Source organism: Panthera pardus, unplaced genomic scaffold, assembly GCF_024362965.1.
Source record: "Panthera pardus isolate Hobbes unplaced genomic scaffold, ASM2436296v1 HiC_scaffold_22, whole genome shotgun sequence".
Taxonomy (NCBI): domain Eukaryota; kingdom Metazoa; phylum Chordata; class Mammalia; order Carnivora; family Felidae; genus Panthera; species Panthera pardus.
Window position 1 is genome coordinate 29,611,938 of NW_026526788.1, and position 14,399 is coordinate 29,626,336.

General features: G+C 39.2%; 1 protein-coding gene across 1 annotated transcript in view; it reads left to right on the plus strand.

Annotated features, from left to right (window-relative positions):
* Positions 1-4,787: 4,787 nt before the first annotated feature.
* KIFBP (kinesin family binding protein) overlaps positions 4,788-14,399 on the plus strand; it is a 34,980-nt gene continuing 25,368 nt past the window's right edge. The window contains exon 1 of the mRNA XM_019444370.2: positions 4,788-5,296. Coding sequence (XP_019299915.1) covers positions 4,871-5,296 — 426 coding nt within the window. The 5' untranslated portion in view covers positions 4,788-4,870. The remainder of the gene's footprint in view (positions 5,297-14,399) is intronic.

Sequence of the window (14,399 nt, forward strand, 5' to 3'; positions counted from 1 at the left end):
GAATAGCATGAAATTTTTATTTTAAAAGTAATAAATTATGGGTGAAAAAATCCAAACTTAGAAAAAATAATAGTCACTCCATAACCTTTTTGTGAGCATCTCTTCCAACAATTTATTTACGAGATTTGAATAATTCAGCTTTGTGAATTGCTATTTTCCCTCAACGTGTGCATGCTTCTCTGTAAGTACAGATTTTACAATATTTTTTTAACGTTTATTTATTTTGAAAGAGAGTGCACCCGTGCATGCAAGCATAATAGGGACAAGAGAGGGAGAGAGAGAATCCCAAACAGGCTCTGAACTACCAGTGCAGAGCCCAATGTGGGATTTGATCTCACAAACTATGAGATTGTGACCTGAGCTGAAATTAAGAGTCAGTCGCTTAACAGACTAAGCCACCCAATCTTTCTTTTTTTTAATGTTTATTTATTTTTGATGGAGCACAAGGAGAGGAGGGGCAGAGAGAGAGAGGGAGAGACACAGAATCTTGAAGCAGGCTCCAGGCTCCGAGCTGTCCGCACAGAGCCTGATGTGGGGCTTGAACTCAAGATCATGACCTGATGAGCCAAAGTCAGACACTTAACCGACTGAGCCACCCAGGTACCTCTCAGTCTTGCGTTTTTGATGACTACATGGCATGTAGTATAGAATGGATATGTCAATATATATTTATTTAGCCAGGACTCTAGATGGCCACGTTATTTATAATTTTTCAATATTCTAAATTTTTTTTTTTTAACGTTTTATTTATTTTTGAGACAGAGCATGAACCGGGGAGGGTCAGCGAGAGGGAGACACAGAATCTGAAACAGGCTCCAGGCTCTGAGCTGTCAGCACAGAGCCCGACGCGGGGCTCGAACTCACAGACCATGAGATCATGACCTGAGCTGAAGTTGGCCGCTTAACCGACTGAGCCCCCCAGGCGCCCCAATTTTTCAATATTCTAAATAAAATTAATGTCCTTGTATAAATCTTTGCCTATTTGTCTATTACCTGGAAATGCAGAAGATCTCTCTGGGACAAAGCTTAGGAAGCAATCCTAAGGAATATTAACATTTAAAGGACAGATTGGGGGCGCCTGGGTGGCTCAGTCCGTTAAGTGTCTGACTTTGGCTCAGGTCATGATCTCATGGTTTGTGAGATCAAGCCCTGCATTGGGCTCTGTGCTGATGGCTCAGAGCCTGGAGCCTGCTTTGGATTCTGTGCCTTCCTCTCTTTCTGCCCCTCCACTGCTCGCACTCTGTGTCTTTCTGTCTCTCTGAAAAATAAACATTAAAAAAAATTATTAAAAAAAATAAAGGACAGGGGCGCCTGGGTGGCTCAGTCGGTTAGGCGTCTGACTTTGGATCAGGTCATGATCTCACGATTTGTGAGTTCGAGCCCCGCGTCGGGCTCTGTGCTGACAGCTCAGAGCCTGGATCCTGCTTGGGATTCTCTGTCTCCTTCTCTGTCTGCCCTCCCTGACTTGTGCTCTGTCTCTCTCTGTCTCTCAAAAATAAAAAAATGTAAAAAAGAAAAAATTAAAAAAAAAAATAAATAAAGGACAGATTATTTCATTTATCCCTTAAAATAATTGTTTCCCCAATGTTAACATTTTACATAACCATAGTACAAATATCAAAACCAGGGTATCAATAGGAAGGGTATTCTATAAATACTTTTTGGCACTTTGCTTTTTTTTTCTTAATGGCATATCCTGGAAATCACTACATCAGTTCATAGAAATCAACTTTTTTGTTTCATAACTGCATTGTACTCCATTGTGTGGAGTATCATAGTTTATTCGACCATTTTCTTGCTCTTAATGTATGGGCACATAGATTATTTGCAGTATTTTGTAGTTAACAATGCTGCAGTGAGGAACCTGGTGTATAGTATTTTCATACTGTTGGAGTTCTGTCTTCAGGGTATATTCCTGGAAATGGGATGGCTGGGCCAAAAGGTAAGTACATATATAGTTTTGAAATTGTATTTTGCATGTAGTTTTATTATATATTGGCAAATTCCTGCCCTGCAACTTATTTTTTGAAGAAACCAGGCCATTTGTTCTATAGATTCTGCCACACTGAATTTTGCTGACGCATCTGTCATTTAACAAGTTCCTTTCCCCCCTGTATTTAATGTAAGTTGATAATTAGATATAAAAAGAAGGCCAAGAAAGGAAATATGCTCCCCAAATGACAGCCAGAATTCTTCTATTGCAAGTTTCCTAGTCTCACGTTTGTGTTTTTTACTGCAGCTGTGTAAGGATTTTCCAAAAATCTCCATTTTAGTTTTCATCTGGGTGTTGTTCCAGTTAGGTGTTTTAGAGGTCAGCACCATGTGTTGGAGGGTTATTTACTGAGCTCCTACTAGGGCAGTATAGCATACTAATTGAAGAATGTGGGCTCTGGAGGGGTGCCTGGGTAGGTCAGTTGGTCAAGTGTCCCATGCTTCACCTCAGTTCTTGATCTCAGAGTTAGAATTAGGAGTTCTAGCCCCTGTTGGGCTCTGCGCTAGGTGTGGTACCTACTTAAAGAAGTATTGGAGGGAGCATGGCCTTCCCAACCCCTTGATTTTAAGGGGCACCTGGGTGGCTTTGTGGGTTAAGCATCCGACTTTTGATTTCAGCTCAGGTCATGACCTCAGGGTTGTGAGGTCAAGCCCCGCCCTGGGTGTGGAACCTGCTTACAATTCTATGTACCCACCCCTCTCCCACTGGTTCCTGTGTGCTTGCTATCTCTCTCTCTTAAAAAAAATAAAATAAAATAAGTGTGGGCTCTGGAGCAAAACTGCCTACTTATATATATGGTAAGTTATTACCTATCTATATATATATTTGGTAAATTATTAATCTCTTGGGCCTCGATTCTTACTTTGCAGGATGGGAATAATAATAGTATCTCACAGAGTTGTTCTGAGGATTAGATGATTTGTTTTCCAGTTTTTATTTAAATTCCAGGTAGTTAACATACAGTGCAATATTAGTTTTGAGGATTAGATGATTTTAATATATAGAATGCTATTTGGCTCATAGGGAGTGATTAGCTACTATTATTAACCATGCCAATTGCTTTCCTTTTTTTTCTTTTTTTAATGTTGATTTTTGAGAGAGGAAGTGTGCGAGTGCAAGTGGGGAAGGGACATAAAGGGAAGGAGACAGAGGATCCAAGCATGCTCCAAGCTGTCAGCGCAGAGTCTGATGTGGAGCTCGAACTCATGATCTGTGAGGTCATGACCTGAGCCGAAGTCCAACGCTTAACTGATTGAACTACCCAGGTGCCCCTCCAATCACTTTCCTATTCATGAACAGATAGGTACTGAGCACCTACTATGATTATTACAGTAGTTTCTTCACCAGTCTCCCTGCTTTTTCTCTGTTCCCCCTTCAGTTGTCTTGAGAATAATCCTCTAGGGTGCTGGGTGGCTCAGTTGTTGAGCATTGGACTCTTAATTTTGGCTCAGGTCATGATCTCACAGTTTGTGAAATCAAGCTCCAAGGTGGGCTCAACGCTGACAGTTTGGAGCCTTAGGATTCTCTCTCTCTGTCCCTCCCCCAGTCATGCTCGCACTCTCTCTCAAAATAAATATTTAAAAAGAATAATCCCATAAATCAGATTTTGTCTGTCACTCCTTCAAAAGCATCCAATGGCTCCCACCTCACTCAAAATATCCAAAGTCCCTATAAATGGCCTTACCAACCCTAAATAATAGGGCCCACATTACTTCTCTGATTTCCTCTCCTACTGCCCTCTCCATTCTCTCTGTTCCAGGCAAGAGGTCTCCTTGTTCCTTGAACAACCCAGGCGTCCCTAGTGGAACATTTAGGTGTGGTGGTTCCAGTTGGGAGATGGATATTACAGTCTGGAGCTCCAGAGGGTCATCTGGCCTGGAGACCAAGTTTTGGAAGTAAACAGGACATGTGATAGAAACGGTGGAAATGCATAAGATCTCCCTGGGACAACGTTTAGGAAGGAGTCCCGGGGGAACACTAACATTCTTCCTTAGGATAATTCTGTAGAGCTAAGTAATATTATTATCACTTATGTTTTACTGTGAGAAACCTGAAGCTTAGAAAAGTTAACTTATCAATTAGAAGATCTGAGAATCAAATTATGTCTATGAGCTTCTAAAATCGGTCCTCCTTTATATATCTCAAAGCGCACATAGCTATCAAGCGCCTAATAGTTAAAACCTCTGTCCCGCCCTTTCCACCCACCCTTCGCATTTGACTTCATAATTTACGAAGGTGTGTAATGGAAAAAGCCACGCCTCAGGTGGTTTGTCACAGCTCTGGGACTTCTGTGTTACTTTGGGAAGTTGCACACATACCTCCAGCCTGTACTTCAGGGCTGAAGGGAAAATATTGGTCGATCATTGAGTTCTTTTTACATAGTGAAAGCTATCTTTCACTCAAGAAGCTATACGTTAATAATAAACGAATCCTTGTTACATTTTCGTCCAGTCATGGGTTGGGTTATACACTAACATCAAAAGGTTTCTGTCATTCAGCGTACACCAACTAACGAGAGTAGTTAGCTATGTTTCTAAACACTATTTCCATGTGTCATGTGAAAGTCAGCCGATACTTACATGCAGGTAGAACTTCACGGCGTCACGCGAGAGAATCCACCACCGCAGAGGGTAGGGCTGGAGGTGTGGCTGCCCTCATTGACAGCTTCGTTTCTGCGACAACGGTTGCTGTGGTGCCTACTACGCCTTTCCGTTGGTCACTGCAGAGCATATTGCGGTTCCTCTGGAGGACCTCATTGGTTACGGTTCTGCTGTGTCGGATCTGTCGGGGGCCGTAAGTGAAGTGTCGCAAAGCAGAAAGAAGGCGGGAGTCCGATTGCAAACATCCATCGAGGACGCCCAGGCCGTAGAGGCCGCTATGGCGAGTGCTCCGTGGGCCGAGATTCGTGAGAAATTCCAGGCCGCGCTGGCTTTGTCGCGGGTGGAATTGCATAAAAACCCCGAGAAGGAACCGTACAAGTCCAAATACGGCGCCCGAGCACTGCTGGAAGAGGTCAAGGCGCTGTTGGGCCCCGCGCCTGAGGACGAGGATGAGCGGCCTCAGACCGATGACGGCGTGGGCGCAGGGGACCACGCCCTGGGGCTGCCGGCTGAAGCGGTGGAGGCCGAGGGGCCCATCGCGCAGGGGGCAGTGAGGCTGGCGGTGATTGAGTTCCATCTCGGGGTGAACCACATCGACACCGAGGAGCTGTCGGCGGGGGAGGAGCATCTGGTGAAATGCCTGAGGCTGCTGCGCAAGTACCGGCTGTCGCACGACTGCGTCTCCCTCTACATACAGGCTCAGGTGAGAGCGAGCCGGGCCCGCTGTTGTCGGCCAGAGGCGAGGGATGGAGAGGGCCCCACTCTCGCCAAGGCCAAAGGCAACTGTTATGAGGCACGGTTTGGCCCCGTGTTTTGAAGCTTTGGAATAAACAGCTTGCAAACTCCGACATCACTTGCTGCTTCGCTTAGTCGTGGTCAACACATTGGTTTCCTGAGACCCTACTACATCATAAATGCCCTTTCCAACTCTTCTCCACCAGTCCAAATCTTGTTCATTCTATTAAGAAGAAATGCAGAGTAATTTAAAATCTTAATTTAAGGTCTCAAGGAAATGACAACGAATGACCCGAGTGCATGCTTAATTTAAAACAAATTGTTTAAAAATCTTAGCAAAAAAATATATATTGCAAATATATATACTTGCAATATATATAGCAAAAATATATATTACAGATATATATTTGCAATGTATATATTGCAAATATACATATATTGCAAATATATATTTGCAAATATACATATTGAAAATACATATGTTTGCAATATATTTGCAATGTATATGTATATTGCAAAAATAGAAACTGAAGATTTTTAAACAATTTGTTTTAAATTAAGCATGCACTCGGGTCATTCTTTGTCGTTTCTTTGAGACCTTAAATTAAGATTTTAAATTACTTTGGTGTCTCTCTCTCTCTCTCTCTCTCTCTCTCTATATATATATATATATATATATATATATATATATTCCTTTGCTTCCCAGGGAATTCCTGCCCATTCTTCCAAACCCATCTCAAAACAAATCTCATACTTGAGTAACTTTCTTTGAGCATTTTGTTCGAACTTGTATCTTTGAGTTCTTATGATACTCACTGTTTCCCATTTATATGGCACTTGGTTTATTAAGAAATAAATCTGACATTCTCTTCAGGAACCTAACACTGCAAAATACAAATATGTATGAACTCTTTGTATGTGCCAGGAACTTGGGGTAAGCTCACAAACCAGTTCTTAATACATGTGATCCAGGAACATTTACCAAAAATGATGATGTGACAAGTGGGCCACAAAGAAAAACCTCAGAATTAAAAAGGAAATTGTATATGTCATTTTCTTTTATCATGGCCCAATAAATTTAAAAGCTACATAATCACAGGAACTATATATCTTTTTGCACACTATTTATAACTTAGTACCTCCCTCCTAGTAGGCCATTCTAAATATTTGTCCATTGGATTAATGATCTAATGAAATTCATAAGAGATTAAACTCAAAACCTCAATTATTTGAAATTTTCTTTAACCAGATGGCTGCCTGAGATCTTCATAAACATTAAACAATTTCAACATAGCAAGAAGAGAATTAGAAACCTTCCTAAATGTAATATATAGTGCCCAGTATTTACTGTATTTTTATTCTTTTTTTTTAAGTGTTTATTTATTTTGAGAGAGAGAGAGAGAGAGTACGAGCAGGGGAGAGGCAGAGAGAGAGAATCCCAAGCAGGCTCTGTGCTATCAGCACAGAGCCAAAAATGGAGCTTAATCTCATGAACCATGAGATCATGACCTGAGCTGAAATCAAGAGTCTGTTGCTTAACTAATTGAGCCACCCAGGTGTTCCAGCTGTATTTTGACTTTAATATGCACACTGCTTCATATCTTAGTATGTCTAAAATCAGGATGCATCTTATAGCTGTGTCATAATTTACCTGGCAGTGTTTTCTTGTTGATAGATAAAATAATTGTGTCTTATAGATGTGACATCTTACATTCAATAAAATACAGTATTTCAAACAGCCAACCTTTTCTGAAGAGTGAATTATTTTAGGAATTCTTACTAAAATCAGGAACAAAACTTTGATTAGAACTTCTGGCCGTTGCAGTAATATAGAAAGCCATAAGAGTTATTAATTTTGGAAAAAATAATTTATCAAAGTAACCATTTGCATATAGGATCCTTGTATACCTAAAAACTAAAGTCATCAACTGAAAAACTATTAGAATGATCAGTTAAATAAAGTGGGGGGATATAAAGTAAATATATAATATCAATAGTGTTCCTGTATATAAGAAAGAGTGGTTAAAAGATATTTTTAGAAATTGCATATTATCGGGTAGTAGAATTGATAATTCTAAAAGGAGAGATATACCAAGTCATTGGCTTGGTATGAACATAATGGCTAAACACAATAGTCATTCTGATACTCATTTGTAGGTTTGTTAGTTTCTGCCAAAATCACAATAATTTTTGTCTTAGAGCTTGACAAAATGAATATGTTTATCTGAAAGAACAAAGAAGAGTGAACATAAAAATATAATAAGAAAAATAATGCACCAAAACTACCCTACCTGGTACTAAAACTATACAGCAGTAGTAATTTACTTAGATTCTGTTTGTGCTAATATGTTTCTGAACTCTACTGTTCAGTTGATCTGTTTATTCCAATAGCATTACCACACTTGAATTTTATTACATCTAGTATCTGCTATACATGATGAGAGATTTGATCTCACTAATAATAAAGCAAACTGAAAGAATGAAATAGAAAAAATTGTATCAGATTGCAGAGTTTATTAAAGATACAAACTAAAAGAATGAAATAGAAAAATTGTATCAGATTGCAGAGTTTATTAAAGATACAAACTAAAAGAATGAAATAGAAAAATTGTATCAGATTGCAGAGTCTATTAAAGATACCGCTTATACTTGTCATTGGAGAGACTATGAGGAAACAGATACTATCCATTAGCATTATTATTAGTGGAAATACAAATTCACAGAACTTTTCTGGAGATCAGTAGGTATTGAAATTCCGGAGTCAAGACTTTAACTTAAAAATTGCATATCAGGGGGCGCCTGGGTGGCGCAGTCGGTTAAGCGTCCGACTTCAGCCAGGTCACGTTCTCGCGGTCTGTGAGTTCGAGCCCCGCGTCAGGCTCTGGGCTGATGGCTCGGAGCCTGGAGCCTGTTTCCGATTCTGTGTCTCCCTCTCTCTCTGCCCCTCCCCCGTTCATGCTCTGTCTCTCTCTGTCCCAAAAATAAATAAAAAACGTTGAAAAAAAATTAAAAAAAAAAATTGCATATCAGTATCCTAAAATAATATTGGATCAGGCATGCAAAGGTGTGTCAAAGTGGATGTTCATCACACCATTGTCAATTAAAAAAAAACAACAGCATTGTCAATTTTTAAAAAATGAATGAAATAAATATCAGTCAATAGATACATGGTTAAATAAATATGGATACATTCATCCAGAAGAACAGTGTATAGCCATTAAAAATAATGATTTATAGGGGCGCCTGGGTGGCTCAGTTGGTTAAGCGTCAGATCTTGATCTCAGCTCAGGTCATGGTCTTATGGTTCGTGGGATCTGGCCCCACTTGGGATTCTCTCTTTCCCTCTTCTCCCCCCCACCCCCCCACCACTTGTGCATGAGCTCTTTATCTTTCTCAGAATAAATAAACCTTAAAAAAAAAATAATGATTTATCTTTGTTAACCAAAAATATCAATATTAAGAGGGAGAGGGAAGAGCATAGGCATGTTTGGAATTAGGTAGAATGATTCCATTTTGTAAAAGACTACATGTGTGTGTAGGAAAAATTTTGAAAGTAACACTTCATGGGAATTTATGATATTCTGACTGCTTTGTCTTAACCTGATATTTACTTCCTGGAAAACTACAAAAATACAAAACCTGGATCCACATTAGATTATTAAAAGAGACTATCCCTTTCTATCTTTGCTGAGTTCTGATGCCTTTAAGAATGATTTTTCTCCAGGTTTTCTTCTAGTTTAAAAAAAAATTAAGTTTATTTAATTTGGGAGAGAGAGAGCATGAACAGGGGAGGGGCAGAGAGAGGGAGAGACAGAATCCCAAGCAGGCTCTGTGCTCAAATCCACAAACCATGAGACCTGTGCCAAAACCAAGAGTCCGACACTCAAGTGACTGAGCCACCCAGGCGTCCCTGCAATTCTTGCTATCAGCAATATATACTTGCATTATCATGTTTTTTTTTTTTTAATTAAAAAATTTTTTTTTAAGTAGCCTCCACACCCAACGTGGGGCTTGAATTCATGACCCTTAGATGGAGAGTTGCGTACTCTTCCCACTGAGCCAGCCAGGTACTCCTCATCTTGAGTGAAATTTAACTACTTCACTTTGGTAAATTCCCTAACAAATTGGTAGATTATTCTCCCCCACTCCCAGGATATAGATGTATAAAGAACATGCTCGTGTGTGTGTGTGTGTGTGTGTGTGTGTGTGTGTGTGTGGCTTTATTGAGGTATAACTGACCTACAATAAACTGTACATATCTAAAGTGTACAATTTGATGAATTTTGACATATGTATATACCGATGAAACACTTGGTGTAATCAGCGTATTGACTATATCCACTATCACTACAGGTTTCCTGTGCTCCTGTGTGATCCCTCCCTGCCTCCTTTATTCTCTCTTTCCCTTCTCGTTGGTCCCTTCCCTACATTTTCTAGAATTTCATAATGGAATCATGGAGTGTATACTCTTCTTTTGGTCTGATTTCTTTCACTCTGCAGCATTATTTCATCCCTGTGTCTGAGACATTCATTTTTTTTTTTTTCTTTCTTTTTTAGTCTGTTAATATGGTGAATAACCTTGATTGATTTTCTGGTGTTAAAACCAACCTTTCCTTCCTGTGATAAACTCCACTTGGAGTTTGTACCAAGTAAAACTTGGGTGAAGTATTACCCTTTTTATGTATTGGACTCAATTTGCTAAAATTTCAATAATTTTTTGTATCAGTGTTCATGAAGGATATCAGGCTATGGTTTTCTTGTTATGTCTTTGGCTTAATATGAGATGGAAAGCGTTCTTTCCTCTAGTCTTCTGGAAGAAGTTGTGTAGAGTTAGTATTATTTCTTCCTTACATGCTTGGTAGAATTTACCGGTAATACCTCTTTAGCTGTTTTTATTTTATATCTAACTTTTTTCCTACCTAGTCTGGTATCCTGAGGCAAGAACATGATGATGCTCTAAATGATATAATAGTTTCTTGTGTATTTTAGGATTTATATTATATTTAAACATAATTTATGTAGAATGTCAATAGTAATTATCTTTGTGGAATAAACATTTAAAAAAAACCCACTAACATGTGTCAGTTATATCTCAATAAAAAGAATTGCAAAACACTAACACTATTAATTTTGAAAAATCAGATCAATTCCAGATCTGTTGCATGGTCCTTCAAGATCTCAAGCAGGTTATAGTTGAAAAGAAAAACCTTAAAAAAGAAAAAAAAGAAAAGAAAAACCTTAGTCATTTCTAGACACACTCTAGGGTTCTCTTTATCACACACCAGAGTCACTGCTTTCTGTGGCACAGCCTACCATGCATCTAGCAGGTTAAATACATGACCATTCATCAGAATAGATGTGGCCAACTAGTTCTTGGTACTAGTAAATCTCTAGGTGAGATTTGATGTCTAGGCAAGATATATAGTATGCTGGGGTTAGGCTTAGTGGTGTCATGGCTAAATGGAGTTTCTCGATGACTATTGTCAGGAAAAATAAGTTGAACTAGAGAATTAGACAAGGTGACTTGTGGATCCATTTCTTTTTTTTTTTTTTTTTTTTAATTTATTTTTGGGACAGAGAGAGACAGAGCATGAACGGGGGAGGGGCAGAGAGAGAGGGAGACACAGAATCTGAAACAGGCTCCAGGCTCCGAGCCATCAGCCCAGAGCCTGACGCGGGGCTGGAACTCACGGACCGCGAGATCGTGACCTGGCTGAAGTCGGACGCTTAACCGACTGCGCCACCCAGGCGCCCCAAGGATCCATTTCTAAGATGAGAGAATGAATATTAAGGGAGATTATATTCTCTGAGCCTGGGTGAGCAGAATAATCAGTAAAGTAAATAATCAGTGTGCCAGAGCCCTTCAGATTTCTCCAGTGTCCTGCAAAGGACTTTATAAGTAATAAAGAAGAGGGAACTGTCTAATCTCAGTACGTTATCCCTGTGACCTACAGTGTCAGATACTGAGGACTGATCACTTCACCTAAAAAAATTATAGAATACATACATTATATGAAGCCAGAAGACCAGAGGTCTGCTGTATTCCAGAGTAACGATCAAGTCACCTTTAAGCTGTAGGGTTTTTAAACAGTTTTTTGTGCCATGTGCCCCTTTTGCGGTCTAGTGAAATCTGTGTTTCATAAAACAGAATAATGATTTTTTTTTAAATTTTTTTTAAATGTTTATTTATTTTTGAGACAGAGAGAGACAGAGCATGAATGGGGGAGGGGCAGAGAGAGAGGGAGACACAGAATCGGACGCAGGCTCCAGGCTCTGAGCGGTCAGCCCAGAGCCCGACGCGGGGCTCGAACTCACGGACCGCGAGATCGTGACCTGAGCTGAAGTCGGACGTTTAACTGACTGAGCCACCCAGGCGCCCCCAGAATAATGATTTTAAATGCATAGCATAAACTGTAAAGAGTATAAAAGAAACTGATAATATAGAAGTTTATTGAAATATTTTTTAAGAATGCATTATATATGTTTCTTTATTCCCACATTAAATATCTAATGAGTTATTTGATAACTCCCATAATTTTAATGTAGTAGAGAATGTAGATGGTATGTTTGAACTATCTGCACATGAAAAATTTTCAATTCTGTAGGTCACAAAATCTCAGGTATTATAATACTGTTGCATTTTGTTTCCTGCATTTATAATGAAAAGAAATGCCAAATTTTAGAACACAGTGAAATACATTTGTCGTGTTTTGCCATCCATGTTCATAGACTCTGAATTTTTCTTTCTTTTCTTTTTTTTTTTTTTTTTTTTTTTTCACGGAAGGAGTTATTCTAGATTCTGAACTTTTCTTCATGGATGGGACCATGGGCCCCAGGTTAAGAATCTGCATTAAAATTTTATTTAAAAAAAAAACAAAACCACCCCTGCTTCTTTATACTTTTCTTATACATACTTTCCTATATATCCCTTTCCTAGGGTAGTAGCCAAAGGTGGTAGAAGTATCAGAAGTATTCCTTGTGTCTGAAGCCCCAAGGGATGAGACAGTATAACTCTTGTCTAAAGGGAAGCTAGGCATCCAGTCTTGAGTTCTGACTAATTGCCCTGTAGAAAGCCTGATAGTATAGTCATGTAGCAGGGGACACACTGGCTTTGTTTTCACAGTGTTATTTAAGATATAACCTGTGTCAGGGCGTCTGGGTGGCTCAGTCGGTTAAGCATACAACTCTAGATCTCAGCTTAAGGGCTTGATCTTAGGGTTGTGAGTTCAAGCCCCACATTGGGCTCTGTATTGGGTGTGAAGCCTACTTAAAAAAAAAAAAAAAAAAGATATAACCTTGTATCTAATCAGTTTCTCCTTAGCACCTTCATGATTCCAGAAAGAAGTTGGTGCTATGGAAATCAAAAGGAAGTGCTCAACTCAAAAGGAAGCGATCAATACAAGAAAAGACACTATAAATGAGGCATCTTTGATTGGGTGGATATAATTATAAAGCTATATAATTACAAAAAAATTTTTTCTTTCCTTTTTATTTATTTTTATTTTTTAATTTACATTCCAGTTAGCATATAGTGCTCAGGAGTAGATTCCTTAATGCCCCTTACCCATTTAGCCCTTCCCCCCACTCCCACAACCCCTCCAGTAACCCTCTGTTTGTTCTCTATCTTTAAGAGTCTCTTATGTTTTGTCCCCTTCCCTGTGTTTATATTATTTTTGCTTCCCTTCCCTTATGTTCATCTGTTTTGTGTCTTAAATTCCTCATATGCATGAAGTCATATGATATTTGTCTTTCTCTGACTAATTTTGCTTAGCATAATACCCTCTAGTTCTATCCATGTAGTTGCAAAGGGCAAGATTTCATTTTCTTTGATTGCCATGTAATACTCCATTGTATATATATACCACATCTTCTTTATCCATTCATCCATCAGTAGGCATTTGGGCTCTTTCCATACTTTGGCTATTGTTGATAGTGCTGCTATATACACTGGGGTGCCCCTTCAAAACAGCACACCTGTGTCCCTTGGATAAATACCTAGTAGTGCAATTGCTCGGTCGTAGGGTAGTTCTATTTTTAATTTTTTGAGGTACCTCCATACTCTTTTCCAAAGTGGCTGCACCAGTTTGCCTTCCCACCAGCAGTGCAAAAGAGATCCTCTTTCTCCGCATCCTTGCCAACATCTGTTGTTGCCTGAGTTGTTAATGTTAGCCATTGCCATTCTGACAGGTGTGAGGTGGTATGTCATTGTGGTTTTGATTTGTATTTTCCCCTGATGATGAGTGATGTTGAACATTTTTTCATGTGTTGCTTGGCCATCTGGATGTCTTCTTTGGAGAAGTGTCTATTAAAACAATTAAAGCAAGTGTCTTTTGCCCATTTCTTCACTGGATTATTTGTATTTTGGGTGTTGAGTTTGCTAAGTTCTTTATAGATTTTGGATACTAACCCTTTATTGGATAATGTTATTTGTAAATATCTTCTCCCATTCCGTCACTTGCCTTTTAGTTTTGCTGATTGTCTCCTTCACTGTGCAGAAGCTTTTTATTTTGATAAGGTCCCAAGAGTTCATTTTTGCTTTTGTTTCCCTTGCCTCCAGAGACGTGTTGAGTAAGAAGTTGCTGCGGCCAAGATCAAAGATGTTTTTGCCTGCTTTCTCCTCTAGGCTTTTGATGGCTTCCTGTTTTACGTTTAGGTCTTTCATCCATTTTGAGTTTATTTTTGTGTATGGTGTAAGAAAGTGGTCCAGGTTCATTTTTCTGCATGTTGCTGCCCAGTTTTCCCATTTGCTGAAGAGACTGTCTTTATTCCATTGGATATTCTTTCCTGCTTTGTCAAAGATTAGTTGGCTATATGTTTGTGGGTCCATTCTGGGTTCTCTATTCTGTTCCATTAATCTGAGTATCTGTTTTTGTGCCAGTACCATACTGTCTTCATGATTACAGCTTTGTAATACAGTTTGAAGTCTGGAATTGTGATGCCTCCTGCTCTGTTTCTCTTTTTCAACACTGCTGTGGCTATTTGGGGTCTTTTCTGGTTCCATACAAATTTTGGGATTGTTTGTTCTAGCTCTGTGAAGAATGCTGGTGTTATTTTGATAGGGATTGCTTTAA